The following is a 19549-nucleotide window of genomic DNA, read 5'->3' on the forward strand; positions in this document are numbered from 1 at the left end:
GAAATAAAATTTTGACAAAATTTGCCATAGAAATAAAATTTTTTCAAAATTTTCTACAGAAATAAAACAAAATTTTCTATAGAAATAAAATTTTGACAAAATTTTTAGAGAAATCAAATTTTGACAAATTTTTGATCAAAAATGTTGAAATAATTTTTGTTTGGTAAAATTTTCTTCAAATTTTGGAAAATAAGTTTGACACGTGTGACAACCGTGGATGTGATATAGAACTTTTTATATGGTCCGATTTGGTTGTTTGAGTTTACAGAAATGATGAAATATACGTTACTCCCATTACTGTGGTGGGGACATCCTGATTAACTTTGAAATACGAGGAAACATGTTTCGAGAGTAGAGATGTTCCATGTGCACATCTTTTATTTTATTTACATTTGCGACATGTGTGGTTTGATCTAATGGATACAATTACCACAAAATGTCCATACCCACGCACACTCCTGTAGCAAAATTAAAAATATCCATGACCAATGTGTAATAAAACAAAGTTCGTTTGTATATTCCTTTACGTTGGAAATTAGGAGATTTACATCTTTTGACAATTTAAACCCATGGGTAGACTATAAAATCACATTCGTGGAACTTAATTTCTGTGGTAAAAAATCAAGGCATTGGTGGAACTCAGTCTCGTTCGTATTTGTACCTAATTTGCTTCAATGATTCGATTTGTATTTCTTTTGGAATTTTTCAAAAGCATTCAAATTGTTTCGGTGCATATAGTATTAAATTTACCTTCGCTTTGTCATCGCCCTCTATGCCATTGGTAGCATCGCCAAATATGGAAGTCAAACTTAAAGGAGGTTTCGTAGATAAATTCGTTTGTTTTTTAATTTCTGTGGAAGCGGTTTCATCGCCGTTGGAACCCTTTTCCGATTTTATGGCATCAAAATCATCTCTAGCCTCACTGTCGATTGCATTACTTTTATCTTTCTGATCACTGTTTACTTCGAGAATTTCATCATTCTCATCATCGTCATCGTCGTCGTCGTCGTAGTCACCCAAGTCCATATCAGCTATAGCGGCATCTAGTTTTTCTATTGCTTGATTTTCCAATATTTTTTCCTCGTCGTCTAAAAGATCGGCTCGTTTTATTAATAGTTCGGATATTTTTCTCTTCAATTCATCGCATTCTAATTCACGTTCTCTTAATTTCTCGGTTAATTCCGAAATACGCTGTTCCTCACGTTCTTTAGCCTCCTTTTGCTGGCGTGTGACATCATCACGGAAATCATTGTATTCCGTTTCCAAATGCAACAAACGTGTATTGACTTCTTGTAAAGTCTGTTTAGAGTTCATTATCTGATCACGGAGTATTGCACACTCATTATTGGATTGAGTGTAAGCCGATTCCATTTTGGCTAACATTTGTACGGCATCGCAACGTTCTTGGTAAACTTTGCGTAAGGCCTCTTTGGCTGTATTTGTATATGAGTTTTTGTCATCCAAAAGTTTAAGAACCTGTAAGAGAACAAAGGTAAACAAAAATTGTCATTATCAGTAGCATTGGAATGATCAAATATCACTTGAAAATTTGTGATACATACCTCATTTCTCAATACATTTTCAGGCACGTTTTTCTCCATAAATGACAATTTCTTTTCCAAAGAATGTATACGATGCAACAGTTGGTCTTCCGTTATCATGGATTGCCAACACAGGGCGGAATTTTTACGTGTTGCATCCAAGATGTTTTGTATGCTACATAATTTTGAGGTCAATACCTTTTCCCTTTGTGCCGTTTCTTGAATATATAGATTCAAACGATGTAAATCATCATAGCTAATTCGACCCTCTCCCGAATAGGGACTACGATGGGCGGGCGAATCAATTGAAATGGCTTCTCGGCCATCGGGCAAGTACAATTTTACACAGGCTATTATACAACCATGAACCTCTTTGCGAGAGTTCTCTACAACATCGACACCAAATTTTACAATATCACCAAAATGCAATTCGGCCTCTTCGTCGCCCAGTTTATTGTCGTTGATAAATGTGCCGTTGGCGGATTTTGTATCCTTTACCCAGAATTTGCCATCGGGCGTATACCAGATGACTGCATGCTTGCGCGATAAGACCTTGCATTCGAAAATTGCATTATTTTCGGAAACTTTACTCTTGGCTATCAAACGTCCCACCATGCATTCAATTTTCGGTATTAGAGATATGGTTCTCGTCTGAAATGGATGGGAATTTCCCTCGCATATCAAAACGATTTTTGCTTGATCATTTGTGTTGTTTTCAATGCTAGGTACGACTGTGGCTAAAGATGCCGTTGTCACATTATTCGAAGAGGCATCTAGGAGATTGCTATCAGGTTTTATTTGTGTATTTTCCACCGTCGCCGCGGAAGACAAGGCAAATGATGAATTCATCTGTGGTTTGGCATTCTTTTGCAGTCCCGCTACATTCGCCGTCAGTGATAATTGGCTAAGAAAATTCGGCTGCAAACCTGCTGCGGCCGTTGAACTGTTTGTATTTCCCGTAGCTGAAGCATTCAATGCTGACTGTAAAGCACTGTTAAAGTCCTGCGGAGTAAATGGGCAACTCAATGGCTGTGTCGGTTTGGCATTTTGAATGCTTTGTGTTTTTACCTTCACTGATGGTTGTAAGGTATTTGCATTAGAATTTGGAACGGAATTAGATTCATTCAAATCCTTTACCAATGTCTTATCATCACAACTGTTCACAATCAAATTGGATGCCAAGTCCAGAGATGTTTCATTCGGATTTGTAATATTATTTTCTATTGGTTCGGTTTCGGTTTCCTGGTCTTCTTTCAAACCCATCTCTTTTGTATTTTCTTCGGCCATAATTTTTATATTGCTATAATTTAAGACCGATGCTATGTAATCGTCTTCTTTCAAATTATTTGTCACTGCTGCTGGGTCGTTGTTGGATTTTTCCGTACTTTCGCCCGAGTTGCTGTTATCGTTTATTCTGTTGTTATTGCATGCAATTTTCTCGGTTATTGTTGGATTTTTATCTTTATGTTGTCGTTCGTTGTTGTTATCGTTTCCAGCAAATTTTATTGATAGCGGTGGAGATGCGTTGGTGGACACAGTCCCCGTTGTACCTCCTTCTGTAGTTGTTGTTGATGGCTTTAACGATGATGCTATTGTTGGCGATTTAGAATTAACCGCCTCTACTGCTATAGTTTCAACAACAATGCTATCGGTATTAACAATTGTTGCTGTTGCCGGTGATATTGTTGATGTAATAGCAACAGCAGTTGTTGTTGTTGTTGTTTCTGCTGCTGTGGTAATGGGTGGTGTAATAGATTCTGTTCCAGTAGCTGATGTGGCAACAACGACTGTGGACGATTTCTGTTCATCTTCACTTTGTTTTTGCCATTCGTTGCTTACTAAAACCATAACTGCAAAATAAAAAATGTCAGGATTAGTAAAACTTGTATATATATCGGAATTTCAATATTTTATCGATAAGAAGTGAGGAAAAGCTGAGAGTGCTGAACAATAAAAACGACAGCATGAATTAATTATTAAAAAAAATGAATGGACATTCTTGTGATTGGATTTTTATAATCTGTGTATGTGCATCCATAGTAGCAATTTGAATTTGAATGCAAAAACGAAAAAGAGATCGAAAAGCAGAAAAATAATTTGAGTGCTTACCCACTTGCCAAGAGAGAGAGAGAGAGATTTAAAGGATGATCCGTGCCAAGATGAATAAATGTCAAACAATTAAAACAAAATGATTTCAGTTGATTGAACCAAGAGAAATGTACATAAAAGAAAACTAAAATATTTAAGCAAAGGTTACTTTACTTTTGAATTAAAAACAAGTGAGTAAAGTAGAAAGTCGGGCGGGGCCGACTATATTATACCCTAAACCACCCCTACTGAATTAGTAAATATAAGCCTTTGTGGGGTATCATTGGTATAGGTTTTGGAGAACATAAAGGGGGGGTACATGTTTATGGGTGTCTTTTCACAATCTGAGCAGAAATTAAGAGTAGGTGTCACTGAAGACGACAATAAAAATTTTAAATATATATATTTATTCGCAATAGTAATATTGATTTAAAAGAAAACGATTAAAAATAAATAAAAAAAAAAGATATAAAAAAATACAAAAATAAAAATAATAATAACAATAAAAAAATATATATTAATAATAATTGCTAGAGTAGTTTTTTTATTGAAAATTATAAAATTTTGTATTTTTTTTTTCTTTAGACTTAAGAAGTTTATATTTGTGATAACTTTAATTCCATACCTTTAACCATCTTAGATTATAAGTAAAACTTTGTTTCGAGGAGTTATTCTTTAGTAGATTAATTGTAATTTACCTCAATTGGCCTTTAAGGCTTCAAATTACAAATAAAGATAATAATAATAATAATAATAAATGTCTAATATTAGGAGCTATAGTTTATTTTGCACCAAAAGAGTTAGTATGCCACTAATATTGAGTCCATTATTAAAAAAGAGGAAATCGGTCAATTAGTTGTGGGTAATAAATCCAAATTTCTGCAAATAGGGCAATAGATTTATGTAAGAGCTACATGTAAGTCTAAATACGATCAGCTAGTACATCAAAATTTGAAATTTGAATAACATAGCTTAATAAATAAGAGTATTATGGCCAAATATGACAAAATCGAGCGATACATATACATGTATGGGACCTATATCTAAATCTGAACCAATTTGCATAATATTTTGCAGGTATGATTGATACCCCAGAAGGTCACTTTGTGTAAAATTTGAGTACGATCAGATATTAAATGAGGCCCCTATGATCAAAAATAAGGTTATTAGAGGCAAATTTTTCAAAATCGGGCGATACATATATGTGGGAGCTATATCTAAATTTGAACCGATTTCGATGAAATTTTGCACATACAGTTAGTGCTATAGAAGATTACATTTATCCAACCTTGGTTACGATCGGTTGATAAATAAGGGTTTTACGGCCAAATTTGGCAAAATCGGACGATACATATATATGGGAGCTATATCTAAATCTGAACCGAAATTGCGCACATACAGTTAGAGGTATAGAAGATTATATTTAGCCAAGCGCTAGATCGACTCAGGAGGTGATTCTGAGTCGATCGGTATATATTTTATGGGGCCTAAAATCAATATTTCTGGTAGGCACATTTTTTGGCCGATCAAACTTATTATACCCTGACCACTATGTGGTTTAGGGTATAAAAATAGGTGTAAAATAATAGTTTTGTTCCTTTACCTACTCCTGTTTGCAACTTTAACCGGCATTCTTCAACGGCCAATATTAATAAAAGTTGGCGGTCGCTTTTACTACCTTTTTACTAGGTTTTACCCCACAACCAAGAATCCTGCTATATACTCATATGCCAGTTGGGAACATAGCTATCAAAATTGTTTCAGTTATTAATAATCGGACCTACAGTTCGAGCTACATAAATTTTTTTAGTCAATTAAGAAAGTAATTGAAAATAGTTACGTTTTTATTTAAAAACAAACTGAGTTTTGCAATCACCATCAATTAAATTTTTAATTGAATCAATAAAAACAAGTAAGGAAAGTCTATTGTCGGGCGGGGCCGAATCACGACTCACGCGTTAGTCACGAAAATGTTCGTGAGTCACGACAATTTCGTGTCACGTTCACACCTCTAATATCGACTCAGGAGCCCACCCTGAGCATTTTTGCCAAAGACACCATGTGTCTATTTCGTCTCCTTCTGGGTGTTGCAAACATATGCACTAAATTATAATACCCTGTTCCACAATGTGGCGCAGGGTATAAAAATTAATTGAAAATTGCTAACAAAATCTATTAAATTTTAATAATGTATTTGTATATGCCCAATTAAAACTGTGATTGATACTATCATTTTCGTGATTGAAGAAGACATTTCAATTAAAAAATTAATTGGATCTATTAATTTTTATTTATTTATTTATTTATTCATTTAATCACCAACGCCTCTATGGACTAAATGTTGATAGATTTAATACAATTCCAATCAAATTGCTTAAAACTAACTCTTAACATAACCTAGCGCACAATCTTTTAATAAAAAGTAAATTTTAACTAATATTTGTAAAAACAGTAGGAAATAATTTCGTGATTGAATCAGAAAAAAATGTATATGTGTGTATATTTCATTATTTACAATTAAAAAATAAATTCTGTGCTTATTATTTGAACATAACATACCAATGACATAATACTCAGTTTACTGTCTTTAAGAGGAATAGCTGGGCTGTTCCATTAAAATGTTAATAAATGTCCCTAAGATATGAGCAATGAATTGAATGTCGTGTTAGAAAACAAGCTTTGTCACCCTTAATAATAAAACGTTTAGTTCGGACGACTAAATCAAATCCATGTATAACAGCTGTGGAGCTGAAAAAAACGGGTGTGCCGGCAAACATGAAAACTATTCGCCACAGGCATTGAAACAACAGCCTAAATGCCCGTACTACACGAAAAGTTCCTTTTCTTTCCTATAAGCAAGTTTGCTATAGCACATCAAAATTGTAAAAAATTTCCATAGAAATAACATTTTGAGAATAACATTTTCTATAGAAATAAATTTATGACATTTTCTATAGAAGTAAAATTTATGACAACATTTTCTATAGAAGTAAAATTTAGACAAAATTTTCTATAGTAATAACATTTTGAGAAAAATTTTCTATAGAAATAAAAATATTGACAAAATTTTCTATAGTAATAACATTTTGAGAAAAATTTTCTATAGAAATAAAATTTTGAGAAAATTTTCTATGGAAATAAAATTTTGAGAAAATTTTCTATAGAAATAAAATTTTGAGAAAATTTAAAAAAAATGAGAAAATAGAAATAAAATTTTGAGAAAATTACAAAATTTTCTATAGAAATAAAATTTTGAGAAAATTTTCTATAGAAATAAAATTTTGAGAAAATTTTCTATAGAAATAAAATTTTGAGAAAATTTTCTATAGAAATAAAATTTTGACAAAATTTTCTATAGAAATAAAATTTTGAGAAAATTTTCTATGGAAATAAAATTTTGAGAAAACTTTCTATAGAAATAAAATTTTGACAAAATTTTCTATAGAAATAAAATATTGACAAAATTTTCTATAGAAATATAATTTTGAGAAAATTATCTTTAGAAATAAAATTTTCACAAAATTTTCTATAGTAATAAAATGTTGACAAAATTTTCTATAGAAATAACATTTTGGGAAAATTTTCTATAGAAATAAAATATTGACAAATTTTTCTATAGAAATAAATTTTGAGAAAATTTTCTAGAGAAATAAATTTTTAGAAAATTTTCAATAGAAATAAAATTCGAAAAAATATTCTATAGAAATAAAATATTGACAAAATTTTCTATAGAAATAAAATTTTCAGAAAATTTTCTTAGAAATATAATTTTCTATAGAAATAAAATTTTTACAAAATTTTCTATAGAAATAAAATTTTGACAAAATTTTCTATAGAAATATAATTTTTAAGAAAATTTTCTATAGAAATAAAATGTTCACAAAATTTTCTATAGAAATAAAATGTTCACAAAATTTTCTATAGAAATAAAATGTTGACAAAATTTTCTATAGAAATAAAATTTTGGGAAAATTTTCTATAGAAATAAAAATTTTCTATAGAAATAAAATTTTTACAAAATTTTCTATAGAAATAAAATTTTGACAAAATTTTCTATAGAAATATAATTTTTAAGAAAATTTTCTATAGAAATAAAATGTTGACAAAATTTTCTATAGAAATAAAATGTTGACAAAATTTTCTATAGAAATAAAATTTTGGGAAAATTTTCTATAGAAATAAAATATTGACAAATTTTTCTATAGAAATAAATTTTGAGAAAATTTTCTAGAGAAATAAATTTTTAGAAAATTTTCTATAGAAATAAAATTCGAGAAAATATTCTATAGAAATAAAATATTGACAAAATTTTCTATAGAAATAAAATTTTCAGAAAATGTTCTTAGAAATATAATTTTCTATTGAAATACAATTTTGACAAAATTTTCTATAGAAATAAAATTTTTACAAAATTTTCTATAGAAATAAAATTTTGACAAAATTTTCTATAGAAATAAAATTTTGACAAAATTTTCTATAGAAATATAATTTTGAGAAAATTTTCTATAGAAATAAAATTTTGACAAAATTTCCTATAGAAATAAAATTTTGACACAATTTTCAATAGAAATAACATTTTGAGAAAAATTGTCTATAGAAATAAGATTTTGAGAAAAAATTCCTATAGAAATAAAATTTTGCGAAAATTTTATATAGAAATAAAAATTTTAGAAAATTTTCTATAGAAATAAAATTTTAACAAAATTTTCTATAGAAATAAAATGTTGACAACATTTTCTATATAAATACAAAAAATAAAATTTTGAAAAATTTTCTATAGAAATAACATCTTGAGAAAAATTTTCTATAGAAATAAAATTTTGAGAAAGTTTTCTATAGAAATAAAATTTTGAGAAAATTTTCTATAGAAATAAAATTTTGAGAAAATTTTCTATGGAAATAAAATTTTGACAAAATTTTCTATAGAAATAAAATTTTGACAACATTTTCTATAGAAATAACATTTTGATAAAATTTTTTATAAAAATAAAATTTGGACAAAATTTTCTATAGAAATAAAATTTTGACAAAATTTTCTATAGAAATAACATTTTCTATGGAAATAAAATTTTGACAAAATTTTATACAGAAATAAAATTTTGACAACATTTTCTATAGAAATAAAATTTTGACAAAATTTTCTATATAAATAAAATTTTGAAAAAATTTTCTATAGAAATAAAATTTTGACAAAATTTTCTATGGAAATAAAATTTTGACAAAATTTTCTATAGTAATACAATTTTGACAAAATTTTCTATAGAAATAAAATTTTGAGAAAATTTTCTATTGAAAAAAAAATTGAAAATATTTGTTTGGTAGATTTGTGGTAAAATTTTCTTCAAACTTTGGTAGATTATTTTTGGCACGAGTAACCGTGGTACCAGATGGTTTGTCCATAGGCCACCTTACTACAAAAACTATACTGAATTTTTGAATAAATAACTAAAATATGGAGGTCTTAGTATTATGGCATGGGGTTTCTTTTCGTATCAATTTGTTGGTCCCTCATATGGGACCAAACCCAAAATGGCTGCATCGGTTTATATAAAAATTCTTGATAAAGTTATGCTATCCATATCAAAAAAGTGGTTCAGCGATAATTCTGTTAATGTAATGGAGTATCACAGTCTCCTGATTTGAACCCTATCGAAAATCTACAATAAAACCAACAAGCCTTGAAGGTCTTTGGAAGGCTGTACAGAAATTTCCGAGTTTCAAAAAAGTTGAAATGTCAGCATTTTGTAGATTCCATGGAAAGACGTTGTGACGCGGTAAAAAATGATTGAAGTGCTATTATCTTGCTGGTTAGTCTTTAAGTTTTTGTTTATGAATTATTGGCGAAAAAAATCAAATATAAAGAATTTATTATCTTGTTTTGCGTTAAATCAGCGCGACAGTTAACCCTTTCACTACCGATGTCCACTTAGAAGAACATTGGAAAAAGTCATAAAATTCTATTTTCCCACTTAGTTTCGTTTTACATCTCGATGTTATTTTAAAGTAGAGGCTTCAATATAAATAAGCTATAAATATTGTTCATATTGGCGAGGTCCAAAATAAATTTTTATAAATTTGAGACAATTTCTCTACTGTATGTTTCTAGTAAATGGGCATTTATACAAAAACTATTTCGGGTTCTTTTTTGTATTTTTTTCTTTGAAAAATCTTATAGGCCAAATAGCACTTATTTTCGTAAGGCTATTTGGTCAAAATTGAAGAATCAAGTTTTCAGAACAAGCTCGTATAGCTCTTGTCATTTTCAAAATGACAATTTTTGTTCTACATGCTGTTAGTACAAATAAAAACAGTAGAAAAATAAAAGTTTTTAACATTAGGTTTATTTCGGTAGTGAAAGGGTTAATCCGATGTAAACAGAGTAAATATAAAATTAGGCATGGTGCTTTTATGTAGACCGCAGCTGTAGCTCAAGCTAAGAGAATGAAGCTGTCGAGACGCCCAGGACAATTTTGGACCAATCGACTGGAATATAGCCGCTTATTAAACAAAATATATTCCGGAAAAAAGTTTCCAATTTTCTTAAGACAAACACCAGATTACAAATTCCAGATAAATCATATCAGCATTTCGTTTCTGATTCAATCGCGAAATTAATTGATCCAATTAATTTTTAAATTGAAACTTCAATCACGAAATTGACAGAATTAATTTGAAATGAAAAGGATAACTGACTATAAAAATCAAATGTTTGGACAAATATATTTAATATACCTTATGGTTCAAAATTCTTAAAAGCAACTGCATTCTGTTATACTCGTTGACTATGATTGTCAAATAAAATACGCTTTGTCGTTTTTGTCTTTGTTTTTGTTATCAATTGAAATATGCTTGTATCTGCCACGAAAAATTCATGCATGCATTGTAGCAACAGCCACCGACCGACCGCATTAAAAAGTTGATTAACCTTTTGTGACGAAGTCTGACATCACAAACCAGTAGAGCAGTGGTTCAAAACATTTTTCTTATATCACATCAAGCAGTAGGGAAAGAAAGAGAGAAGAGAACGAACATTTGTTGTGTTTGTTTATCCATCTAAACAAGAACGAAATAATAAACATCCATAGAAATTGCATAAAATTAATGGATAAGTGCATCCCATCATGGTATGGCAATAACATCGTTCGTTCTTGCCTAGGCAATCATTGCCAACAATTTTGAAAATAAAAATCAATTCTTTGACCAACTTCTGAAAAGTACAAAAAAAAACAGGGAAATTTGTTGTTAAAAATAGATCTACCGTCGCCACCTCTTGTTCCATAGAAATCTACACTGTTTCGCACCAAAACAAAAAAAAAAACAACCAAATACCGGGGAAGAAATGTATATTTCGTAGACAACAAACAGAACAGACATTGGAGTATCAGAAATGTGTCCATATGAGGGAAAAAAATTGTTTCTGCAACCTATCATGGCAGGCCTTTTGTTTAGAACATTTCATATGATGTACAAGCTGCTTTCTGTTTCTGTATATATTCGATTGGGTAATTGTGATGATGTTATTTTTATAAACCGACAAAACCACCAACAACAACAAACCAAGCATCATAAAGATGACATAAACAAAAAGATTTCATAGAAGTGCGGCGTGAAGATAAATTTAACTAGCCGAGGCACAAAAAAGGTGCATAATGGGTTAACTCAAAGAAATGAGATAAAATTCGAAACATTGCAGAAATCATCATTTAAAAAGGATAGAAACCACAGCTGAAAATGTTTTGGTGCTATTCATCTATGATTACGCATAATTCTAAATGTAAGCGCTATTCAGAGAGTTTTTAGTATACTAAAAAGCATCAACCACACGAATGTGACACTATAAATAAACTATAGGAAACACATGTTCTGAAAAACAAAAAAAAAATAATAAAATACCCTAATGCCCCTGACTTATGGAGCAAAATTAATTCGGTATAATTGGTTGAGGGTACCACATTTTTTTTTGTTTTGGAAAATTCAAAAAATTTTTTTTAAAACCTTTAGAATTTTCTAAAATCTGATGAATTTTGAAACGTGTCCTCTTTCCTGTTATCGCCTTGGAATATCAATACATAGTTTTCAAAATTATAACAATTTTAAGTTGTCAATTCTACAAAATTTATTTAAAAAATGTAAACAAACTTGACAAAAAATATGCAGTCAAAGTAGCCAAATTCTTCGAAAATAACAGAAATAAGGAGCAGAGGTTATGAAAGTTAGAAACCCTAACCACGATCGCATGATTGCTTTTTAGTAACGATGAAATTGCATGCAAAATATGAATTTGAAAAAGCCATTGTATATGAACTAAAATATATTTAAATTAATACAATACTCACGCAATGTCAAAAAAATGCTACATAGATCGCCTAAAATAAAACAAAATTTATAAAAATAAACGGTCTCCCATATTCTGGTTTATGAATTCGCAAAATGGAAAAATTTTATGCCAACATAGAACTTAAAATTCAATGACGATATAAAATTTAATATACTATAAGAGAAAGCTAAAATAAAAATTTTGAACGCTCATTCACAAAAAAAAAAATTTCACGAAAATTTTTCCAATTAAAGTCTAAATTGAGTTTTAAACAAGTATATACGACCGTAAGTTCGGCCAGGCCGAATCTTATGTACCCTCCACCATGGATTGCGTAGAAACTTCTACTAAAGACAGTCATCCACAATCGAATTACCTGGGTTGCGGTAACACTTGCCGATGGCAAGGTATCTTAAAACTTCTTAACACCGTCTTCTAAATTGTAAGTCAGTCCATACGGGGTATATATTAAATAAAATTTTGACAAAATTTCCTACAGAAATAAAATTTTGACAAAATTTTGAAAAAAATAACTCATGCCGAATATTGTGTATGGACTGGAGGTTTATTCAGGTACTAATGCATCGAACTTACGTAAATTACATTCTTGTTTTCATGGTATTTTAAGATACGTTTATGGCTCACATGCGCGTGATAACTACGACTTCTACTCTTTTCAGTTTTTGGGTTGTTCATTTGACAACTTTTTAAACTTGAGATGCTTGTATTTTTTCTTCTGTGTGGTGAAATTTGGTTCACCACTGTATTTGATGGAGTCAATAACGTTTTTGAATACGACTAGAAATACACAGGTGCTGTTGGATCATTTTCACCATCTTGTCTTTGAGAGATCGTTTTCTGTACGTGTAGCCAGGTTATGGAACTCGCTACCTCACCACCTTAAAAATTTCTCTATTACTCCTTTTACATTTAAAAAGAATTTGTAAAATTATTTATCTACTCTATAATGCAAATATTTATCATCTCACTGACAATTTCAAACTCAATGCGTTTTAATTTCTTGTTTGCTATGTATAAAGGGTTGTGCGTTAGGATTTTAATTTTAAGTTTTTTTTTAGTTTCGTTTTAATTATAAGGTTAAGTTTTTATTTGGAATACTAGAGCTCTATTGATTGAATTTCTATCAACATGTTGTCCAGAAGGGCGTTGGTTGATTAAATAAATAAATAAATAAATTTTCTATAGAAATAAAATTTTGGCAAAATTTTCTATAGAAATAAAAATTTGAGAACATTTTGACATTTCTATAGAAATAAAATTTTTAGAAAATTTTTAATAGAAATAAAATTTTGACAAAATTTTCTATAGAAATAAAATTTTGACAAAATTTTCTATAGAAATAAAATTTTGGCAAAATTTTCTATAGAAAAAAAATTTTGACAAAATTTTCTATAGAAATAAAATGTTGACCAAATTTTCTATAGAAATAAAATTTTGACAAATTTTTCTATAGAAATAAAATTTTGACAAAATTTTCTATAGAAATAAAATTTTGACAAAATTTTGTATAGAAATAAAATTTTGACAAAATTTTCTATAGAAATAAAATGTTGACAAAATTTTCTATAGAAATAAAATTTTTACAAAATTTTCTATATAGAAATAAAATTTTGAGAAAATGTTGACAAAATTTCTGTAGAAATAAAATTTTGACAAAATTTCTATAGAAATAAAATTTTGACAAAATTTCTATAGAAATAAAATTTTGACAAAATTTTCTATAGAAATAAATTTTTGACAAAATTTTCTATAGAAATAAAATGTTGACAAAATTTTCTATATAGAAATAAAATGTTGAGAAAATTTTCTATATAGAAATACAATTTTTAGAAAGTTTTTAATAGAAATAAAAATTTGAGAAAATTTTGACAAAATTTTCTATAGTAATAAAATTTTGACAAATTTTTCTATAGAAATAAAATTTGATAAAATTTTCTATAGAAATAAAATTTTGGCAAATCTGGGGATCGGTTTATATGGGGGCTATATATAATTATGGACCGATATGGACCAAGTTTTGTATGGTTGTGAGAGACCATATACTAACACCTCGTACCAAATTTCAACCGGATCGGATGAATTTTACTCCGGAGGTCAAATCTGGGGATCGATTTATATGGGGGCTATATATAATTATGGACCGATATGGACAAATTTTTTGCATGGTTAGAGCCATATTTCGATGTGTTATAAACGGAATGACAAAGGTACATTAACTCGATCCTATGGTGGAGGGTATAAAAATATTCAATTAAAAATTTAATTGATTCAACAATTTTTTTAATTGAAACAAAAATCAATCAAAAAAATGTATAGTATCGATTAATTTTTTAATACTTTCAATTAATTTTTTTAATAGACTTTCAATTAATTTTTTAATTGATATTATCATTTCTGTGATTGTAGACATTTCAATTAAAAAATTAATTAATTTCGTGATTGAATCAGAAATTTCTTTTTGTGTGCGAGTAATTTTCAAATTTCGTAAACCAGAATTTGTGTATTATATAACAAAACCCCATTTTTTCGAATAGTGTGTTTATCACTTTAGGAATGGCATAGACAAATTAAAAAATTTAGAAGACATTTAATTGTTGCAAATTTTGAAATATTTTTTATTTAAAGAAAGCAGCACTAAAAGACATAGCTGAAGGTTTGAATTTCTTCTTCATCCAAAGCATCAAAAATATATCTGATGGAATTGATTTTATAAATTATGAAAACATCATAAACGTAAATCCAGAATTAAAATTTAGATTCGAAATTTTGGATCTAACTCAAATAAAGGACACAATGAAAACCATGAACAACAAGAAAGATCAAAATATGTTGTCAGTAAATATGCTCACCCAAAACTTTGATATAGTAGGACCACATTTACAAAGAATAATAAATTCATCCCTCCAAAATGGAATTTTTCCCAAATGCTTAAAAGAGTCATGCGTTGTACCAGTTCAAAAAGTTCAAAATACTACTAATCCTGCGGAAATAAGACCCATAAATATGTTATCTACGTTGAGTAAACTAATGGAGAAGATAGTATACAACCAATTAAGCAATTACTTTGAAGGTAATCAATTATTATATCCAATGCAATCAGGATTCCGAAAAAATCATAGCTGCGAAGCCTTACTAAATCTAGTGGTATCAGGATGGAAAATCGAAATGGTCCAACGAAAAGCTATAGTTGCTGTTTTTCTCGATTTTAAACGAGCGTTTGAAGTAATAAATAGAGACATTTTGATAAAGAAGTTAGAACAATATGGAATCAAAGGGACTGAGTTGGCATGGTTTAGAAGTTATTTAAGCAATAGAACGCAGAGAACAAAGTGTGGAAATTACATATCAGCTCCAATATCTAATGAATTTGGTGTACCTCAAGGTGCAGTTCTTGGAACTCTTCTCTTTCTCATATATATAAATGATTTAGAAAAAGTTGTTGCAAACTCAAAAGTATGTATGTTTGCTGACGATACTCTGTTGTATGTAAGTGGAGAGGATGCAGAAGAATGTGTGCGAAAAGTAAATGAAGACCTTAAAGGAATTGAAACGTATTTAAAGATGAACAAGATTAAGATTAATACAAGCAAAACGAAAGCAATGGTATTAAACGGCAGTTCTACTCAAAATATTTGTATGGAAGGAGTAGAAATAGAAAAAGTAGAAGAAATCAAATATTTAGGAGTAATAATTGACAAACATCTTAAATTCGAAGCGCATTTTAACTATATTTGTAAAAAGATAGCCAAAAAGATTTCCTTTTTAAGAAGGATACGTAATCAAGTATCAACTATTTCTGCTATAAATATATATAATACCACAATTAAGCCACACTTTGAATATTGTTCAACGATATTGTTCATGGGAACATTACAATGGAAAGGAAGACTACAGAAGCTTCAAAACAAGGGAATGAGAACTATCCTCAAGTGTAACTTTTTAACACATATAAGCGACATGCTAGATGCACTGAAGTGGTTATCTGTGAATCAGAGAATTATGATGAACGCCTTGATATACATATTTAAAATAAAGAATGGATTGATGCCAAATTACATGCGTGAATATATAGTTTACGTAGCAGATGCCCAGCCCTATAACCTGAGAAATGCTATTGATTTTAGATTAGGATTTTCTTCAACAACTTTTGGTCAAAATTTACTGCTCTATAATGGCTTAAGAATGTATAATAATATGCCGGATGAAATAAAAATCGAAACAAATTTGTATAGGTTTAAGCAAAAAGTTATTACATACGTAAAACAAAAATTTTAATTAAATGAAATCCAATTCAAGTAGATATTTATACATATAATTGTACTTAAAAATAGCATAAATATTGCTAAATAAATGAATGAAAAAAAAAAAAAAAAAATTTCTTCATTCCCATAGAAATATCAAAAGTAAAATCAAAACCTAAGAAGAATTAATTTTTGTTTGGAGAAATTATTTATAATTTGAAAATTAATGATCCAAAACATATATTCCATAAGTTTTGGCTTTAACACAAAGCATTAGCATCAAATCTATGACTTCCAAAATTTTTATCAATGAATGTGCTCAAACAACATACACCCACCACCCACTATTACTCTAAGCCATGTTAAGGGAAGAAAAATATATTCGTTCGTTGTCGATACAAAAACACACAATTTAAAGAAAAATGCATACACATGCTTGGTGGGCAGTTTTGGTAGACAAAGCTTAAATATACATAAATAATGCCTACGACAACACTGATATGCAGTATGGAAACCTAGGCAACGTATGCACTGATTGTAGTAGGCTAACAAAACGTATGGCATAATTAACCTGTATGACGACATTATGCGAAGAAATACTATAGAATGTAGACAGTAGAGTAAGAGGGGTTTGAAAATATTAAATTTGGAAACAATCCTGGAAACATATAAAATAAATACATATGTATGGTATGCATTTGTCCACATTGCAATGTGAATTTTTGCTACAATCAAATTGATGACGTTTGTTTTTACAATGCATTGTGTTGTCATATGATAAATTAAACGAGAGCGTGATATAAAACAATTTTGGTCATATTAAATTCTTTTTCACAGATATGAGCAGTAGAAAATGAATGTGAATTAAAAAAGTATGTAATTCATTTGTTTAATGAATCATCTAGTTGACACTAACCTTAGTATTGAAATGATTAAGTCTTGAATTTTAGCATATTTGGATAACTAATACATCAGTTTTATTGAATAACCTAATATTTGATCTTGTGTTTTAATATACCCGACTGATGAGTTCTTCTCTTTAGCTGGTCAAATCCCTCATCATGGTGTGTACGCTGTCCCTACGTCATGGGGACGAGGCCCTCACGGTCGGAAGGGGCGGGAAAGTGGGCGATGGGACCGTTCGATAAGACAAAAAAAACGAATAACATGTTTTTTTTTGTAACGAATCTCAATTAAAACAAAATTTATCTTGACCATAAAACAGAAGATCCAATACAAAAATTTTGCTAACCGGTCGTCTATCCTATGGTTAAATATTAATCGGAGGAGAGAATAATATTCGTTATATTTTGTAAGCCGTTACAACCGAGGACGTTAGATTTTCACATTTTTCCTAAACGGCTACCGTCAAAATTTAACCCAAATCGGATTTTTAATTTTTGTCGCAGGCCGAATATCGTTCGATGATTCGAAATAGATTTTGGGCGATAATTAAAATCTTTTGGGTTATATGTACTGTTAAAAAATACAGAAAGGCGATTGCAGGTGCGCGAGATAGTATGAAATATTTCCTGCGAGTAAGCTGCATTTGCTCCACAATATTGGACGGTGTTTAAGAGCAATCTGAGCCGTTTCGTTTTTGTCAACGAATCATGAATACATTAAAACATACTGAAGACCAAGGAACAGTGGCAACATTGGGCTACGAACGCAATGATTCTGGGACTCACAAGCACGGTTGCCATACTTGGTAGAATTCTATCAAAAATGGTAGATTTTTTACAGTTTGGTAGAATGGAAGAATTCTTGCTGTTTTGGTTGATCTTGCAAAATATTCCTCTCCAGCTAAAATATACTTCATGAATTTTGTATAGAAATAAAATTAAGAAAAAATTCGCTGTAGAAATAAAATTTTAACAAAATTTTCTATAGAAATAAAATTTGGAGAAAATTTTCTATAGAAATAAAATTTTGAGAAAATTTTCAGTAGAAATAAAATTTTGAGAAAATTTTCTATAGAAATAAAATTTTGACAAAATTTCCCATAGAAATAAAATTTTGATAAAATTTTCTATAGAAATAAAATTTTGAGAAAATTTTCTATAGTAATACAATTTTTTTAATATACCCGGCTGATGAGTCCTTCTCTGTAGCTGGTCAAATCCCTCTGCCTCCACCCCGCCATGGTCCGAATCATGGTGTGTACACTGTCCCTACGTCATGGGGACGAGGCCCTGACGGTCGGAAGGGACGGGAAAGTGGGCGATGGGACCGTTCGAAAAAAAAGAACATTTTCTATAGAAATAAAATTTAGACAAAGTTTTTCTATAGAAATAAAATATTGACAAATTTTTCTATAAAAATAAAATTTTGACAAAATTTTCTATAGAAATAAAATGTTGAGAAAATTTTCTATAGAAATAAAATGTTCAGAAATTTTTCTATATAGAAACAAAATGTTGAGAAAATTTGCTATAGAAATAAAATTTTGACAAAATTTTCTATAGAAATAAAATTTTGACAAAATTTTCTATAGAAATAAAATTTTGTCAAAATTTTCTATAGAAATAAAATTTTGACAAAATTTTCTATAGAAATCAAATTTTGACAAAATTTTCTATAAAAATTAAATTTTGTATAGAAATAAAATTTTGACAAAATTGTCTATAAAAAATAAAATTTTCTATAAAAATAAAATTTTGACAAAATTTTCTATAGAAATAAAATGTTGAGAAAATTTTCTATAGAAATAAAATTTTAGAGAATTTTCTATAGAAAAAAAATGTTGTCAAATTTTTATTTCTATAGAAATAAAATTTGGACAAAATATTCTATAGATATAAAATTTTGACAAAATTTTCTATAGAAATAAAATGTTGAGAAAATTTTCTATAGAACTAAAATTTTGACAGAATTTTTTATAGAAATAAAATTTTGACAAATTTATCTATAGAAATAAAATGTTGAGAAAATTTTCTATAGAAATAAAAAGTTGAGAAAATTTTCTATAGAAGTAAAATTTTGACAAAATTTTCTATAGAAATAAAATTTTGACAAAATTTTCTATAGAAATAAAATTTTGACAAAATTTTCTATAGAAATAAAATTTTGAAAAAATTTTCTATAGAAATAAAATTTTGACAAAATTTTATATAGAAATAAAATTTGGACAAAATTTTCTATAGAAATAAAATTTGGACAAAATTTTCTATAGAAATAAAATTTGGACAAAATTTTCTATAGAAATAAAATTTTGACAAAATTTTATATAGAAATAAAATTTTGACAAAATTTTCTATAGAAATAAAATTTGGACAAAATTTTCTGTAGAAATAAATTTCATTTTCAGAAGTATTTACCCCGTTGAGAAAATTGTTTAT

General features: G+C 28.7%; 1 protein-coding gene across 6 annotated transcripts in view; it reads right to left on the minus strand.

Annotated features, from left to right (window-relative positions):
- Positions 1–19549, minus strand: part of Slmap (Sarcolemma associated protein) — a 35458-nt gene that overhangs the window by 11389 nt on the left and 4520 nt on the right. For 4 of the 6 annotated variants that reach the window (XR_012718720.1, XM_075293312.1, XM_075293314.1 and 1 more), the window contains 2 exons: positions 1563–3391; positions 751–1476 (listed from right to left, as the gene is read on the minus strand). Coding sequence is in view for 5 of the 6 variants with exons in the window: in XM_075293312.1 (XP_075149427.1) it covers positions 751–1476; positions 1563–3389 (2553 nt within the window). In the remaining variant the exon portion in view is untranslated. Of the gene's footprint in view, positions 1–750; positions 1477–1562; positions 3392–11965; positions 11996–19549 lie in introns of all 6 variants that reach the window. The other 2 variants (XM_075293316.1, XM_075293313.1) reach the window with 2 other exon arrangements.

The sequence above is a fragment of the Haematobia irritans genome, chromosome 2, assembly GCF_050003625.1.
Source record: "Haematobia irritans isolate KBUSLIRL chromosome 2, ASM5000362v1, whole genome shotgun sequence".
Lineage (NCBI taxonomy): Eukaryota > Metazoa > Arthropoda > Insecta > Diptera > Muscidae > Haematobia > Haematobia irritans.